The following is a 19,088-nucleotide window of genomic DNA, read 5'->3' on the forward strand; positions in this document are numbered from 1 at the left end:
GTCATATTTTTATTATGAATACATGGAAGATCTATACGTTGAATATTATACATATTGTATAACACATTTAATGTATTTTTTATAAAATATATAGCTATAGATATTTATTTTTTATATATTGTATACTAGTTTGATGTATAAACATAGTATATTACATCATTCTTTGGTAGATGGAATTGCAAAAAATGCACCAAATTCCTTCCAACTGTCTTCCCAGATTTCATAAAAAAAAAAAAAAAAAAGCAATAACAAGTGAACAATAGTCTACTAACAAACACAATGGACTTTTACAGAGCGTCAAAGTAACCTACTGACCAATCAGAATTCTCACATGAGTTCCCACACCTCAGCAGCAACATCCAAAAGGCAGGCCTAGGGGAAAGGTCTGTTAACTCCTGACTACCAGTCATCAGTCAGATAAAATATCAGTATTTTTGAAAATATTTTTTTGTTAACAAAAAGCCTAATGTCTCAAGCATTACTGTATAAGCTCTTTTCAGACTATCATTTTATTTGACAAAAATCTGTTGTATGCCCATATATAGTCATGATGTGCCCATATATGTGATGTCATCATGACCATATTTAGGCATGTCACATGTTTTTGTCAAATAAAATTTGATAGTCTGGACAGGTCTTTACATAGACAAAATAAATATATTTATGTCAACATCAACAGAATTAATGTTTCTGTTGTTTTGTAGGACTTGCATGTTACTGGTGTTCCATATACCATCGCCAAGAACATGAAAACAATTTATCACTGAATCTTATTACAATTGAGTTCTCTAAAAACTACCAAACCACCACCCACATTTATATAAATTTGGTTGCCTTAGTCTTTGGTGTTGTTTCATTGAAGTGGATTAACATTGGATTAATGAATAATCGCATGTTTACGAAAATGCATATTATTATAGTTTACTGCAACATGTGAAGCCGGGCAGTCGCTGCATCGTACAATCGCGAGCCGACGATCTTAACTCCGTTTCCTGTGAGCGATAAGTGACGCAACACTGCTTATTGTCAGTGGCACTCTGAACGAATCGTCATTAAAAACATTCCGTTGCGCGCGCGTTGTGGCTTTGCGTTCTTCATAGAATCGTGTCGGCTGCAGTGAGTGCCCGGCAATATTAATTGGAAGACTAACATAGGATTCTATTTCATTGATTTAAACCCCTTCCCCTCCCCCATGCGAAAACCTGCATACATTTAAAATATTGGTTTCACAACTGGATTATGAATAACAATCCAATTTGTATATAACGATATAAATAACGTTTTATTTTACTTAAAAAGTCACTACTGTATCATCTTTGCATTAGTCATCACAAATATTCTGTTATGGACAATACAAATTATTTACACTAGAACCAGAATGATTGCACTGTTACACTCTAGTAGAATCCTCCCTGCCATCAATACCAGTAGTTCATTGCAATACATACACGGTTTTTGTATAGTAAGTAATTATGTTCCCACACTGCAGCTTCTAAGCTAAAGCAAATTTGTTCTTTAACTTCTTTGGTAAAAATATTTGGCTAACATATCCTACACTTACTGCTTCTATCGTATGTTAAAAACACTTGCAGACTACTAGGCTCTTGCTAATTAATGACCCCTTCAATTAAACACCAATACTCTGCAATTCCAGACAAACAACTGTTTTTTTTGGTTTTTTTTCCAAAAAGGTTGCAGCTGCTAAAGACTATTCAAAACTGGTCTTTAATTTAACCTATACTGTTAAAATATAAACATGGTAGTAGTACAATACATAGAAAACTACATATTAAAGAACAAAAGAAAACAAATAATCCTATGTAAATATTTACAGGCTTAGTTACCCTGTATTTATTTTTATCTAAAAAAGTGATGATACACTAATGGTCCAGTAGCTTGGTTAGGCCTATTACTATCAGAGTATAATTCTTGGTATCAAAATGCAAATGAGATACTCATTAGTCAATTCTCTAAGTAAAATGGCGTTCTGTTGATATGAGCATTAAGGTGATGGAAGCAGGAGTAAAAGATTAAAGTACCATTTTCCGTCTCTTTCTGATGCTAGAGAATACCAAAGCTTGTTCAGTTCTGTGAATGAACTTGGATGATAATTACATCTGTGTTTCAAAGGGAATATTATGCTTGAGTACACACAAAAATGGCATATCTTTGTCCTTTCTGTTCACCTTTTTGTTTTTGTATGCATTACAGGCCCTTCTTTACAACCAACTTTATCCTCCATAAACTTGCTACACACTTATTAGCAGTAACTGTTTGATGGTAAGACAGGTCTTCTTTGGCAAGACCAACATTGTTATTTAGTAGTTGGTGCTTTGTATTATGGCTGTTTCCGTTTTGGGTCCCAAGAGTACAAAATTGATTTTTGAACGAGGTATCTATCACAAATGGACCGAAAAACATGGTAAATGGACCCATCAACTGGGCGAGTCATTGTCCGTGTAGTACGAGAACGGTGGGTGAGGTGGACGACTTGTTAGAGAGTTCAATGACGCAGAACTACTGGAGGATGATATCACTCTGTGCTTTCCCTTCTTTCCCTTGATCTTTGGCAGAGAGTGAGCAGACGAGCTGTAAAATATTGCAAAATGTTTTCTTTTTATTTCAAGATCTGTGATTAGTAGCTCATAAATTTTAAGCTAAGAAAACTTTCAACTGAAAATAATTTTTCCAATGAACTGGCACATAAATATTAAATACTGTTACTAGTCTTTACACGCATTAAATGGACTGATGCAGTTCTATAATGATTATAACGATTATTGTTTGTCTTCAAAAGGCCTCACTGTTAGGATACCCCCAATATTCAATGGTGGTGTCAGCGAGGGGGATTCCCCCGTCGGACTGGCCTGGACCCCCTGTTGCCTGTATTTTAAGGTTACTTTTACTTCTTGTACATGTGTTGTGCCAGATTTTAGTTAATAAAAGAAACTAAAACTGTCTGACGCCACGATGAGGTCGTTGGACCAAAAATAGTAATTTGACTATCTCAAATATTGTGGTTATAAAAGCACAATTTTGGGCCATATTAAGCCATTAAAAATCCTAGCTGAACCATACCAGGAATTTTTCTTCTAGGACCATGATCTAGGCCCTGATCGAGGCGCTAGTCTTGGTTCGGACCTCATTGTCGGACATTCCGGAACCCTTGTCCGACAATTTCTTGAGCCACCACTGCTAATATTAAGAATTTTTTCAGCAGCAGTTTGAGAATGATGCCTACCTTTTCTTGAGGTTAGATGTGGGTGACTGCAGCACTTTCGATGGAGCACTAAGAGTTCTTTGCTCTTTCACTACCAGTACTGTTGAGATAGGTGTCCACTGTACAGATAGAAATGCACAAGGAAATATGTATTACGTGAATGTAATTTATTATGGTGTTCGGTTCAGAGCTTTGCAGGAATATTTTACTGAAGCAACAATGATCACAATTAAACAAGTCTGTGTAGCCGGCCTACAAATAATTATTAAATCACTTTCACAACAAAATACCTTAGTGCTTTAAAAACTTCCAAAAAGAGAATAGGAAAGTTTGAAGAAACTAGGAACAAAACTGTTTTTACAAACTTCAGCATGGAATAATAGGAAATTACTTGATAATTTGTAATACAGTATTATGTTCATACTTTTCGAAAAGGTAAAGCAAAAAGAAAAAATGATTTTTCATACCACCCCAATCAAAACCTTTTTTTTTGTCTAAAAAAGAGCTTGGCTATTTTAAGCTCTTTAAATCTTAAAGGTAACAGTATTATAAATGTGCAGCTGGTAGTGCATGTGCAAATGCATTACATACATTATAGGCCGAAAACTAGTGTAATGTTTAAGGATAAGGAAATCTGAGAATTTGCAGAAGCAAATTTGTGAACACGAAGTGAGGACACTTACTATATGGGCATTGTCAGTGTTACATCTAAGGTGAATTTTCTCACCACAATAGCCTTCAAGCAAAGCAAGCCCTGCCACAAAAATTAATTGAAAACATTACATCATACCAAATTCAATATCTTTTAAACAGAAAAAACACACCAATAACTTTAAAAAAAATTAAAACTAAATCAGAGGAACAATGCTTTTAATGCCATAGCAGATACAATTAGCCATCTAGTAGTTTCATCCGTGCATGCCTATGTCAAAGGTTAAGTCATAATCAAATAAATTTATTTATGAAATTAACATAATGTTCATATTGTGTAAAATGCTTGAATATTGGAAATGTGTACAGTACTGTACTATAGATCATAATTAGGTGCTAATTGTGCACTGGTTTAAAAAACACTACATCAGCCCACAAGCCTCAATCCGTCTTTTTAAACCATGTGACTTGCTTTGCATGCTCAACATTCAATGGCTTTTTTCACAAACAAAAGTTCAAATTTTTCATAGTAACAAACCTCTTGCTGGAGTTCGGTGGTACCTATTGACCCATTCTTCAAGTAGGACATTGTAGTAACGAGGTGTTTCAAAGAATCGCGAGAACTTGGATGAGACTGGAGAAGGAAAGACACGCTGGAAGCCACCGCGACGGCTAAACTCATCCTCCGTCTCAATCAGGATACACAGATCATCTGGTGTCAGTAGGTCTACCACAGATGCTCTACATTGCTGCAACGAATATTAATTACACCAATAATAAATAATTTATAGCAATAATATACAATATTACTTTAAAATGAGAACTACATATACTGTATTCTCTGATGAACATGAAGCAGTGCTTTTTGCTTGTGTCCTTCAGCAAGGCACATTACCTATATTTTGTTTGTTAGTCTTTGTTATAAAATGAAGATGTTAGTTCAAATGGTAAATTCTTTTCACTCACATCATCAATATACTTTTGCGTGTAGAATGCATGCTTCGCTCTTTCATGCTTTTCAACATGTGTATTCCAGCAACGCTTGTCCATAATCACATTTTTGTATTGGTCACTACAAAAGAAATTATACAATGATTATTTATTACACTGCAATAAGCATACCCACCACAAAAGATATTTTCCCCTGAAGCCCAAAGATATTCTTGTTCTTGAATCACAATAAAACTTAATGGTTTCCCAGTATGGACAAACTTTTTAGTGTGAATATCAAATTATAGATATTATACACACCCTATCTTGTTTGACTTAATCAACTGTTCATGCTTAATAGTGAATTTCAAACTTACTTACCTGTTGTTACCATTGTTTATCAGATTTGGATAGACTTCTCGTTTTTCTGGGATTTGGAATCCTGCCAAGTTGAGGAGGTCTTTTATCATGCTACCTTTTACACTTATATCCAGAGGTGAGTTTGAATGTAGGCTAATGAAAGAAAAAAACAAGGATTGTAGATTTCTGTTTGCAGCATCTATGTTTCTAGTATGTCCAGTACATTGTGAGTATTTACGTGGCTACATGGTACGTGACTACATGGTATATGGGTAAATGGCTACATGCTACGTGGCTACATGGTATGTGGCTACGAGGCCACATGGTAGGTGGATACATGTAGCTGGCTACATGGTATGTGGCCACATCGTAGATGGCTAAATTGTGCGCAGCTACATGGTACGTGGCTACATGGTACGTGGCTACATTGTACATGGCAACATTGTACGCCACTTGTAAAGACGCTCATTACAAACCTTGATCAGCCATTGAATCATTCTTCTTTTTATGTCAGCTGATAGTATTACAATTAAAAAAACACTTTCAAAACTACCCAAAGTCTTCTTTTTGCATTATGAAGCATTGAAAATAATTTTTTTAAATCCTTAGCTCCCTATTATATGCCTCTTTTGAATATTCTTCAACAGAAATATGGTGAAATTTTGACAATCTTTGGCTAATATATGTTAACCTTATAATTATAGTGTAGAAGAAAGTAAATCACATCAAACATATTATATTATATATTGATATTTGATTCATTTTGTTATTGGTTACCTTGGTGATATGTTGACCTCCAGTATCCATGGTTTCAGGTTCTCGTCCAGTAGAATATCAAAGCCAAAGAGCTCATGGACTGAGTAGCGATGCCTGACATTTGCTTTTGTCATACTAGTAATGCTACTTTCCCCACTGAGTAATAACAATTGGTATGCAAGATAAATAAATACATTAGTGATTTTATGAATACAGTAGTCAAAATGTTAATGTAGAATATGAGGTAGGGCTTGCATCTTTAGGTTATTTATACACTGCTGTCTGTCTGTTTTTCTGTCTGTTAGCAAGATTATGCAAAAACAAATAAATGGATCATCATAAGATTTAGTGGAATGGTACATAATAATCGAAGACAGACACCTTGCAATTTTTGGAAGAAAATCTCAAAAGACAAGGTCATGAAAAATTCAATTTTGTACACTTGAGCTTAAGAAAATAATGAAATTGGCCCACATCTTCAGGCAGCATTCAAGAAAACAATGTGCCTGAATACAGTGGGTGATTCCATTATTTTCTTGAGGGTAGGCAGCAACACTCAAAGAAAATAATGTTCCTGAATATGACACGGTTATGCTGCAGTTTCGCCCATCGTACATAACTTGAGTATTGTTGGTACTGTATTCAGGCACAGAGCAGAGGTATGCAATCTATGGGGTGAATGCTCTAGTATTTTCATGTAGTTTGGTTGGTTGTCTTTTGTTTGCATTATTTGTTTTATCTACATTAAGTTCTTCCTATTAATCAATTCTGTCTTGCTATTGTATATTGAGTTCAATATAATATATTAAAGCAGGCAAGGAATGATAGCATCAGACTATTTACTAATAACATAACATACTGTATATAAAAACCAAACAGTAACTATAATATCAATTTTGTAATAATGAAAGATAATAAAGTTCATTCGTATTCGTGTGACAGACATACCTTATAATTGTTTTGACCACCAGGTCTTTGATGTTATCCCAAATAGCTTTTGTGTCAATCCCCATTCGCTTCATGTAGCCCCACAATGCCTTTAATGTCCTAGCAAAAACCAACAGATGTTACTCATGGTAAATTGTCATCATTTTTAATCAAATAATCAAATTAGTATCCTCTTAGTTCATTAGTCAGGTTTATGTCAGCAGAAATATCTTTGAGACAAATTCCCCTACAATGCAACTTAATTTAAACAGGCAGAATCCCTGCCAAACTAAGTTCACAAAAACTAGTGACAATAAAGTATTTTGCATTGGTACAGCATTTTAAAAACTGGAAGTCAACATGTCCATCAAAGTTGAAAATTTCCATATATTTGTCTTCACATACAGTATACCATTTAACTTCTCTTATCAATCTTGTATCTTATCGTTGACGAAAGCCAACATTACTTGTCCACACAACGACTTGGTCACAAAATACACAAAAACCATCATATAACATGTTTTTTTTTCTCAGAATATAATAAAATAAATATAAAATGTAGTTACCACTTGTGCCCCTCACAAGCTGTGTGGTCCTCATTCGGGGTGAAATCAGAATTGTTCTTGTTAATGCTGTAATTTGTTAAATGCATAAACTTGTTTGACAGGCTTTTCATGGAAGACGAATATCTGCAAATGAATAACAATACTTTAATCAAGACATAAAGTTTACACATTTGTTTGTAAGTTTAATAAGTACATATATAAAGCCCTCTGTCCAGGCTGTGAAATCCATTTGATCAAAAACATGTGACATGCCTAAATATGGTCATGATGACATCACATCATGACCATATATAGGCACTTCATGCCTATATATGGGCATACATTTTTTGTTGAAGAGAATTTAATAATCTGGACAGAGTTTACAATAATAATAGTGAGCTTTCGAGTTGTTCAACAACCAATAATAGTTACTTACTTCATTGTAGCAAATCGCGTCAGTCCATCTTCAAACACATAAATTCTCAATGGATCGAAGGAGGTGACGTAGACATACACTCGAAGGTCAAACTTACTGCCGTTGATGAGGAAGGGTTTGGCTAAATAGCGCTGGACAATAACAGGGCGCCTCTTAGGGATTTGACTCCATTTGTGAATCACCTTAATGCCGATGCCACGTGCTGATGCAGGCTGTCATTAAAAAACAAAGAACATTTTATTTGCTATATGTATTTTGGACAGTGGCATACAAATACATTTATGAAAAAAAAATCTAATATTAATACAATATAATTACAGTACACTACAAAAATAGTCCATGCCTACTTTCTATATTGCACAATAATTTGTATCTGGTGAGCTAATAGTGTACTGCAGTGTTATGTTACATCACGATACCACGTGATATTACTCTGTTGCTATCGGCAAAACAAAATACGGTTAATTAGTTAAAAATAGGACCACCCACATTCAACCAATCGTTACGACATTGAGTAATTCATGTCTTCAACGAACTGCCTAGGGATTTTTATGGATGCAAAATAACTTTATATCTCAAAATCAACTCGCTCATTGTTCATCTAATAAAAGAGAGGATATGCTGTTCTATTAAGAACGGGCATGCCACTGATTATGGTAATACTTTAATAAATAGTAATAAACAGATTTTTTTATGCACTCGTTATCCAACGTGGACTGCATCTGTACCGTGAGTTCCAACTTTTAACAGGCAGTAGATGCAAAACAATGATGTAATGGACCACGCGCATAATATGGACACTCAAATTTTCAACAAATATTTTCTGTAAAAATAACACATGTGACAATAGGTCATATTTGGATGGCACTGTGTTAATATTATTCAGCTTTAGGCACTAGGGCTAATGATATGCCACATAGTGAATGAAATCACTATTCAAAGTGGCAATCCCATCACAAGACAACAGGGGCTGTGGACTGGGGTACCCCCTAACCATCTCGAAAGATGTACTGGGTTCTTTACTGTGCACATAAGCATTTGTGTACACTGGGCCTACGGTTTATAGTCCTTATCTGAGAAGACTTGTTCCACCTCCAGAACCATAGACGAGCGCGTGTTCAAACCAGCGCCAATATTATGGTTGTAGGTTGCGGTGCCCCTGCCTTAACCGCTCCGTTAAACGACTCGCCTCGTCAGTCTAGTGAACAGTTAAGACTACAGTTCCATGAGTGGCTTTGCAATGCATGTATGACTATGGTTGTTTTTTTTTTTTTTTTTTTTTTTTTTGTTTTACTAAAAAAGTTTTTTTTTTAGAAAAGAAAGACGGTTGCACATTGTATACTGTAGCTTTACCTCTATCAAGGATTAGGGAATTCTATTTAGATAGGCACTAACCGGTTTCATGATCCATTTTTGCTTCGTTCCTCCATCCTCCCAAGCTCTCTTCAGAAGCTTCATGTCTGAGGGCAGTACATAGGTTTGCGGAAAGAAGTTGAAGTCCTTCTTGCCAAAATGAACTTGCATTCGTGAGAGATTCCGCCATAGACGATCCTTCCGACCAATTTGAAACGATCCAGGGATGTGATTCATCTGTATGTAAACAGTATCATTTTTAATAAAGCAGGCATGAACATCATTTCAGGACATACAGTACAGTACTACATAGACAGACAGAATTCAATTTCATATTATTTTCACTACTGAATGTCGACATGATTTACACATCTATCACAAAGTGACCTATTTTTCTATTTGCAGGTATAAAGAGTTTGTTCCACCAAATCTTGATAAACTGACTATTAGCGTAGGAATGTGGCAGTAATGTATACTTTAGTACAGAGAATACTTTTACTCATAACTTTGGCAATATTAAGTTGATTCCAGTAAATGACCCATGCCCGTATCCAAGGTCAATGGACATAAACCTATGCTGCGTGTATGTTAGTTTATGTTGACTGACCTTGATATGGGCATGCGCAGTGGTTCAAACTATGAATTGGCATTAGAATAACATCAACACTTGAAATGCTTGTTGTTTTATTATGTGCAACTGCCCTTTAAAACTGTCATGGCAAATGGTTAAGAAATGCATGGCAGTGAACGTGTTAAAAATGCATAGAAAACTAAACTGTTTAAATATGAGCTGACCATAATAAAAAGAGGATATGAGACACTGCTGCTTTAACATTACCTTTTGGTAATCTCTCAGTCCTTTGAATCCTGAGGCTTTCATGTGTTTACCCCAATACCCAATCCATTCATTGCTCTCTGTAAACAAATTTTTAAAAAGTCAAACATCTTTCTATGCACATACTGAAATGAGATATACTGTAGTTAACAATGAATAAAACTTGGGTCACAATATATATTATACATCAAACTCAACCACATCCAGCCTGATGCAAGGCTTGGCAATTTCACTAGGGAGCTGCTTTCGATTGCATGACGCGGTAGGACATAGAACAGAACATAATGACATTACTAATAATTCATCTGTGTATGAGATAATGTTAAGTTCTCATCACATGGATGTTGTGCAGAGAACGTAAGATGGTCACGCAAGAGTGAATCCATTCTAGGGTTGCGTAGTCGCGTAAATCAAAAGATTCCTACAATTATCTCGTTCACCCTATTTTGAAAGTCTGCATTGGCTTTGTACAGCAAATTATGTTTGGCACGTGGCACGAGATCTAGTACAGTGGTTGAGGTATACACCTAATTCAAAGTGGTGAAAATCAACAGTGGTGACTGGCATAGGTGTAGTAGCATTGATTTAGAGAATAGTAATTATTTTCAGACAGGTTACCTAGCACTTTAGGTTAATTTACTGTAGGTTTATCTTCAAGCCTACCATTTATAAAACATTAAACATTGCAATAACAGTGGTACTGTACTAATTGCAGACATAGATTTTCTGTGTCAATATTTAGTTATGTTTTATGTCCAAGGTCCGGTAATGCTATATAGACAGATAAACCAACGCAAAGAATTTGCTGTGTTCATTCAGACCAATTAAGCATGTACTATCATATTTGAATGGGGCAATAATCCAACCTCTACAAAGCATTAATCTGTTCTAATCTCGGAAGGATGAAGCTGACTTATTATACAGCATTGATGCATTCAACTTTTAGCCATAAGACTTTCTGCTTACTTTTAGTTGCTCTAAACCCAGACCTTGCTATACAGCCTTTTACAATCTGTGGAGTAATCGGACTCATTCGCCATTTTAGTAACTTGCGAAGTTCCCATGGTAATGGAGTCACTGAAACATAAAATTATGACCACATAATTACAAATATTCTAATCATAGAATTTTAATTTTTGCAAGTGGTGGGAGTAACTCAGCAAAAAAAAAATATATATATTTTTCTCCAAAAATCATGACTTAGTTTGAGGCTTAATAGTTTGCCATATCTGCTGTTCTCAAATTGTTTTTAAATTTTCATGCATAATGTCATGACAATTTTGAAGTTTGGTAATGCTAAATGGTTACCGTATATATAAGGTGACCCGCATATAAGACAAGTTTGAGACGGATTTTGGACGATTTTTGTATGTCGGGCGTACAAAAGACAACCTCCATTTCACCGTCGGAATTCATACGCTTTACTGCTCTTTATGGTCTTGATACTGCATCTTGCTGGCTAAAAACGGAGCCAAATTGAGGGCTATTCTTCAAAATAATATCACTTTATGTGCTTTTAAATGTTAATCAAAATCTTATTTCCCAGTATTCAAAATTGCGTTCATTCATACTAACATTCAGTAGGTTCATTGCAGAAGAAAATTCCCCATGTTATGGACGATCCGCATATAAGACGAACATGATTTTAAAAATCTAATATTTGTACGTCGCACGTATTAAGACGACCCCCTATTTTCCGATCGTAATTTGCTATTTTAAGCCTTATCTTATGTGCGAGTATATACGGTAAACTCAAATAGCTGTATAATATTACAACCAAATAATTTATCTCTGGCAGTCTGCATACAGTTATGAAACAAACTGAACTTAATAAAACATTGAGCCTACATTTTTCATCCTCTGTAACGAAGTTGATTGTCGGTGGGACATTGCTGAACAAACTTGGCGTAAGCCCTGGCTGAGCTTCCTCAGAGCCTGTAGTTAGCAACTTGTACACTCTGGTATCAGCCCTGCTGCCTAGGCTAGCACGGTCAATCCTATTTAAACACAGAACAAAATTAAAGTCTAATACAGTATACATAAATCAAATACTTTTGCTTCTTATTCTTCAAAAGATAGAAGTTGAACTTTAAATCATTACTATGCTATATGTGAGCTGTCATAAAAAAATGAGTCTTGTGGTATGCCAGGTCACTTTAATATATTCAAGAAAATATATCTGAAGCGATATTTTGACAAAAATTGGGTTTGAATTTTTCTGGTAAGTTTAATATGAATATTTCATAGTAGCAAAAGTTCCGAGTTGAGTTACCTAATATAATCATGTTTTTGAGGCACATTTTGTAAAGCTATTTTTCAAAATAAATAGGAAAACTAACACAAAATTTATCAGTTGTTTATCTTTAGAGGCAATTTTCTCTTAAGTATGTTTTTTGACATCTAATGCTTAAAATGATCTTACTCTGGTTTTACTCAACCTAGGTACATGATTTCAACACCAAAATAAAGCTTACAATATATATTCACCTATCTAAATTACATCAAAAACTCATTTTTCCTTTTTCGTACCACAAGACTCATTTTGTCAGGCCAGCTCACACCTTATAGAGAAATTTAACTTGCACAGCAGCCCATTGCACACCACCAGTATCTTTAATATGCTACACCTCAGTGTTTCTGCTGTATAAGTCCAACCCCAAGCCTACTCTTTGGAACTTTATAATATTCCTCAAATGCAAATTCATTGTAATATCTCAGTTCACACAAAATTAGGGTTCCAGATGCTTTTGTGTAGTACTGTACTAGTATAATAAAAAAAAGAAATAATATAATAATAATTACAATTACAATTTAAATCATAAATAGGATGATTCAGATGTCAAATTATACATTTGAATTATCAATTGAATATAATAAAATAGTGAGATCAAATAATACAGACAAATTGTGTATCCGTAGTTGTAAGTTCGAACAGTAGGCACTCACACCAAGAGCATCCTATACTGTACAATACCTGCTAGCAATGGCTGCTAATTCTTCCTTTACTGTGTCATCACTTTCTCGTTCTTTTGCAGAATGTGTTCTGGACGAAACACTTGCTATAGAATACCCATCTGATGCATCTATGATTGTTAAATTCATGTATGTAAATGTTTTTTAAATTGTATATTTTATAGAATTCTACTATTTATTTATTTTTGAAAATTTTATTTTATCATTAACTAGCGCTTTTTGCTCAATATGAATTTCAAAGAAACAAAAAAAATTTAAAATACACTTAGTTTATATAGTAGTTTAAGTGATTTCATGCTGGTTAATACACTCCAAGACACAGACTGATGTTACGTTGGTATTATTTATTGTTTATTTACTGTTGATTTTTCTCTTTTGGATGCACTATCATTTTGAATGTGTGTCACTGTAATAAAAGTGATTCCAAATAAAAACTAAAACTAAACTATAGTACAGAGAAGCTGTAGTAAGTAAATGACCCATCATTTGAAAGTTTTATACAATGTGGTGAATAAGAATATTTTTTAAAATCAAATTTTTATTTTTTGTGGTTTTGGATGTGACAAGCCTCATTATATTAGACTGACAATTATTATTACTGTATTAATTTTAGGATTTGAAGGTGATCAAAAATGAATTGGTACAAAATTAATGATTTTAAGATCTCTTACCATCGGCAGCAACATCATCATCTTCAAGTGTATCCATGACATCCTCCTCTTCAATGTAGTTATCAAAGGATGATCCATCCCCTGGAGTCCTTTCACTGAAGTCAAAATCATATTAAAAACTTTAGAATTTGATTGAGCAAATAAAAGTATCTAAATGAAAATTAAATTGTTAGTTACTGTTATTACCTCTGCAAAGGAGGTTATGTATTCACAGCTGTCAAGATTACGCAAAAACTAATGAAAGGATCATCATAAAATTTAGTGGAATGTACTATACATAAAAATCAAAGAAAAACACTTTTCAGTTTTTGGAAGAAAACGTAAATGGACAAGGCCAAGATCACGGAAATTAAATTTTTTACCCATGATAATAAAAGAAAATAATGGAATCATCCCGTGTATCAACAGCACTCTTATTTTCTTAAGGGTAAGCTGCAGCACTCAAGAAAATAATGGGCCTGAATATGCCATAAGTGATTTCATTCTTTCATTAAGGGTATGCTGTAGTTTCGCCCACGGGTGTCGGCTAACTCATACCAATTCCAACTCGTACCCACTTTGGTGTACCCAAATTTAGATAAACTCCCACGTGTATTCATACCTTTACTTTAGCTTTAGTGTAATAAAAATTATGCATGAGTTAGCCAAAAAATTGGGCATGAGTTAGCCTGTATTCTCGCCCATCACACGCGGCCAGCATATTGTTGGTACTGTATTCAGGAATGGGGCAGAGGCATGCACTCTATGGAGTGACTGCTCTAGTTTTTTATTTGATGAAGAGAGGTCGTGGTTCAAACATTCTATTACTATGTTCATTACCTTTCTCTTGGATCAAAATCATCATCTTCATCTATGTCGCTCCATTCTTCTCCTTCTTCCCCAGCATCAGCAACAATGGCTTCACTTTTTGTTGATTTTAAATTGTTGGGCTTTTTGCACTTGCTACCATTTAAGGTCACTGAATACTGTGCAGAATCTTTGTTTTTCTTTACTGCAGCTTTTATTGGTGGCTCTAGTAGAGATCTTCCACGCATAGCGCGTGTGTCAAATTTCGATGAGTGCCCATAGTGTGGTCCTCTACTACTATGGGGTCGGGCATGTCCTACTCTTGGTGGTGCTCTAGGCTCTATGCATATTGAAGAGCTTGTACTGGCATCATAATAAACCTGTGGCCTAGGCAATGGTCGTCGGGCAGGCTTAAATGTATCTCTGGTATATTTCCCTGAGATTGGAAGCCTGGCATCTGTATTAAACCTGGAAGCACTTGAGATTTGATCATGATTTAGCATAGGTTTCTTGGTCTGTTTTCTCAGTGGAAGATGCTTTTGGCCAGTTTGAATTGCTAGATTTTCCAAGCCTCGAGTAAGGATGGCCTTGATCTCGTCTACTTCTGCTTGTGTTGTCATGTTGTGTAAGCTTCTGTTTTGTGATCAGTATTTGTTGTTGCACCTTTCATTTTTTATGATTTCAGCTTACATTTATCTATGTGGATAGAACAAAAGAAATTTAATATCTATACAGTAGATTACCAGGAGTCTGATCACCAGGTAATATGGAGCTTTTGATTTGTATGTGATGCTTGAACGGATTCACTATGAATGACATTCTCTCCAGTGGTGGAAGCTCACGAAGGAAATGCAGCCTAGGCTAGCCTTGATTCGACAAGTTAGTGATTTAAATAGTTCTGTCACGGCAAAATTGGTCCAGGCCAAAAAATGTCCGGCGGACTACTAAAATCGGTCCTCCTGATTGATATTAGCCGCTAAAACCGGTCCCAATTGGATAAAATTGGTCCGCGTCGGCCTGGCCACTTCATTTGTAACTGGTCTGCTGCTAGTAGGGTATGATTGTTTCTCCCGTGGAGTGGAGGAAAGTATGCTTCTCCCACACTTGCAAAGTCTTTTGCAGTGACAGAATGATTCGTTAAGCTTTTGAGGAAGTGTTTTATCAAACCACCAGATACTGGTAATGCATTTCCTAGGCCTAGGCGATACACACAGCGTGCATCATTTTCGGCGGCCGTGGTTAGGCCTACGTTTGGGCCTAAAATGAAACACAAGACTGATTTATTAGTTTAAAATATTCCGTATTATTGTGTGGGGTATTGGGTCATACAGTAGATGTTCTAATACATGAAATAAAGGAGTAAGCATTCTCAGAATTGAATGCATGTACTTCGTCGCGGAGCACACACAACCAAAACAAAACGAGGTAAAAAATGAACTACAGCGGACCAAAACGGTTTAACTTCTTTTCGTACTTGAAAGGGTTTACTGGGCGCGAACCTATACTTAATTTTCACCAGTGATTTCACCTATGATTTCACACACACAATAACGAATGAAAACATATTAGGCTATAATAAAAGATAAGATATTTATCTATTATTTGATTACAAAAAAATATGAACAACGTTATAAAAATACAAGTTATAACTATTAAACAGATGCCGGACCAATTTTGGCTTATGTGGACTATATTTGGCAGGTAATTTTAAAGCCAAAATCGGTCCGGCGGACCGATTTTGGCAATTTTTCCTGACAGTTCCATTTTTGGCATTGCAATGCGAAATGTATTGAAATACGCGCAGAACTGGATGTGTGAATGATAGCGCTTTGCGGTTCCTAGTGGAAGTATCACCCTCTACTAACGAGGCCTAGGCCTACATTAATATAATAAATGGTTTGAACAAATTCCCCCAGCCTTCTCCCCTTTTCACATATAGGCCCTACTACTAGGCCTAGTACTAGGTATGTGAAGATGCGCGCGCGATCGCGTCTGTTTTTTCTGCCAAAGTACTGTTCCACATTTGCGTCATGCTCCCTGGGGGCATCCCCATGAATTTACATTCTGATTGGCTGTCGTTAGGGAAATCCCTTGGATAGCTGCTATGATGACGTAGTGGAAAAGCCACTCTTCATCCGCCATTTTTTTTTTCCAGATCGGACAACGCCATTTTTTTTTTCCAAATCAGACAAAGATATCATCTTCACTAGAAAGTTCCAAGATTTTGCATGTTTTGACGGAACAAATATCACTCTAAGGTAAAATCCTACGTTATTAAAAGGTAAGTCTACATATTGTTTATTATTTTGTCTTTAAAATCCCGAAGTTTCATCATATTTTATGGTTCAGAAAAAAAATTGACTGACCCGGTCAAGGTCGTGTCCAGAGGCTATTGGCGTAAACGCGAACCGAAAACCATGAAATCTGATGTATGTTCATGCATGATTTTAGGGCTCAATTACTGCACGAGACAAGGAAAAAACACTATATAAATTATAATGAAAAATAAACATCTTTAGACGAAGGAATTATGCTTATTTCTGCACAAAATTATTTTTTCTGACTGATGTTTGGTGATTTTAACGGCAGTTCTCTTCTGCTACGGTAGGTGATTTTGGTCATGTGACATCCAAGCTGCTTCGTGATTATTATTATTCAAAAAAGTTGCATGTTCGGTCACAAAATTCTAATCAATTACATGTAATAAAAATGACGCTAATTCACGATTTCAAATGCTTGTAATTTCCTTATTAATTAAGATATCTAAATAATTTTGGTGTCACTGTGTAGGATTTTTCAAGCTCTTTCCAGTGGTACTAATTAAATTGGTATTGGTTCACTTTGAATGTTTTCTTCACATACCTACTAGGCCTAGGCCTATTATTAGTCCAAACCTTTTAATTAAGACTAGCCTACCTACCTAGGCCTAACCCTATTATAGGCCCGGTGCAGGTCAACTCGGCCACAAGTCAACTCGGCCACAGTCAACTCGGCCACAAGTCAACTCGGCCACAAGTCAACTCGGCCACAAATCAACTCGGCCGCAAAAAGTTCGGCTTCAGCCAACTCGGCCACAAGTCAGCTCGGCCACAAGTCAACTCGGCCACAAATCAACTCGGCCACAAGTCAACTCGGCCACAAGTTATTTAATGTAAATCTAAGCTTTTGCATCCTTTTTCTTCAATATATGATTGAAATAAAGTACACAGTATGTTTTAGTAAAACAGGACCACCACACTACCAAAAGAGATTTGAATGCTATTGCCTATGAATTAAAAAGAGTTTTATCAATGTGTTCGTCTTCTGTTTACTCACAACATTTTACTTCAACAATAATATTAAACAACAATAACGACAATAAATTAGTAATATTTACATTAATAATACTAATTAGTTGAGGCCTAGGCCCTAGGCCTACTTCCTTCCTCCGTTCCGGACAAATCTACTTCTTTAAAACCCTCTCCTAACCATTCAGAAAAAATGCATTAAGTTCCCGTGATTTTAAAAGCGCAGATATATAATATATTAAGTATGGTCCAATACCTTTAGTTTATTGATCTTCCGATAATACATCTGTCTTGTCTTTTTTTTCGATCGATCAGTACGAAGAATTTAGCAGGCATGGCAACGCATCGCTCGAACAATAATATTATTGTGATCATCGATCAATAATCGAAGGGCGAATACTACACAGTGGTTAAAACGTCTGCACAAAAGTCTAACAAAAATTAATTGGACAATGTGTGGCGTTTAGCCAAAATCCAAAATCACAGAGTTCCAGTGGTTTTTAGTGTGGTGCTTCCATAGAATGAATAAAATAAAAATCAATCATAAAATATGGGGGGAAATCGTAATCTATTAAAAATGTTAATAATAAATTCAAATCAAATTAAATGAAAACAAATTCTTAAAATAAAACATACATATAAAAAATGTCACTATGAACCAGTTCTTAAACATCAAGAATAATAACGTCGGAAAGATTTAATTTTTGCAAAAACGATCCCGTCCAACCATAGGCCTAATTTTAATGTGTTTCGTAAACAAACCAAGCAAGTGGCAATAGCACTAATAATTCTACTCTGAAGTAGGTTGAATGAAGCGATTCATTGTTTATAGGTCAAAATTGCGAAAAGTAATTACTATAGAGGAATTAGTATCCATAACAACAATAAGATAACTTAACAAATATAAAATGTGCATACCAGTCTCCGTCGGAAAGATTTAATTTTTGCAAAAACGATCCCGTCCAACCATAGGCCTATATATGGTTTCTTTTGAAAGTGTCGTTAATTATACTATTTATATTGATAGAGGGCTAATCGTCAAAGAAATAATTGAAAGAATTTCAGTAGGCCTAGGAGAGACAAGATTAAACAATGTATATAAATACCTTTTGGTCTGTAAGTCAAGAATTCTAGAAATTAATTATTATTGGTACGTTCATGAAGTATAAGTAAACAAATCTCTATAAGACTTAATTGTAACCCACATGATCTTGGTAGAAAGTAAAAACATTGTTCAGTGGCGTACCTAGGGGGTGCACACGCCCCCTCCCATAAAAACTCCCCGCCCCAGCCGCTCCCATGTTCAAAGCAAAACAATAAAGTAGATAAAAACCACCTCGTATCACCTACTGCTAGCT

The 19,088-nt window shown here is 35.4% G+C and overlaps 1 protein-coding gene across 1 annotated transcript; it reads right to left on the minus strand.

The window, feature by feature from the left end:
• Positions 1-1,663: 1,663 nt before the first annotated feature.
• LOC117109902 (tubulin polyglutamylase TTLL4-like) lies at positions 1,664-18,138 on the minus strand. The gene is made up of 18 exons (XM_033252369.1): positions 17,987-18,138; positions 14,477-15,139; positions 13,658-13,752; positions 12,988-13,096; positions 11,862-12,010; positions 10,980-11,090; positions 10,017-10,093; positions 9,221-9,415; positions 7,826-8,037; positions 7,411-7,533; positions 6,866-6,964; positions 5,939-6,073; positions 5,183-5,314; positions 4,838-4,943; positions 4,410-4,620; positions 3,904-3,974; positions 3,242-3,339; positions 1,664-2,589 (listed from the first exon to the last, which is right to left on the minus strand). Exons 2-18 carry the CDS (start codon positions 15,061-15,063, stop codon positions 2,436-2,438), a joined length of 2,664 nt encoding a protein of 887 aa, XP_033108260.1. The 5' UTR covers positions 15,064-15,139; positions 17,987-18,138; the 3' UTR covers positions 1,664-2,435.
• Between the last annotated feature and the right edge of the window lie 950 nt (positions 18,139-19,088).

The sequence above is a fragment of the Anneissia japonica genome, unplaced genomic scaffold (assembly GCF_011630105.1).
Source record: "Anneissia japonica isolate Jap-2015-1 unplaced genomic scaffold, ASM1163010v1 scaffold585_len4108843_cov191, whole genome shotgun sequence".
NCBI classification, from domain to species: Eukaryota; Metazoa; Echinodermata; class Crinoidea; order Comatulida; family Comatulidae; genus Anneissia; species Anneissia japonica.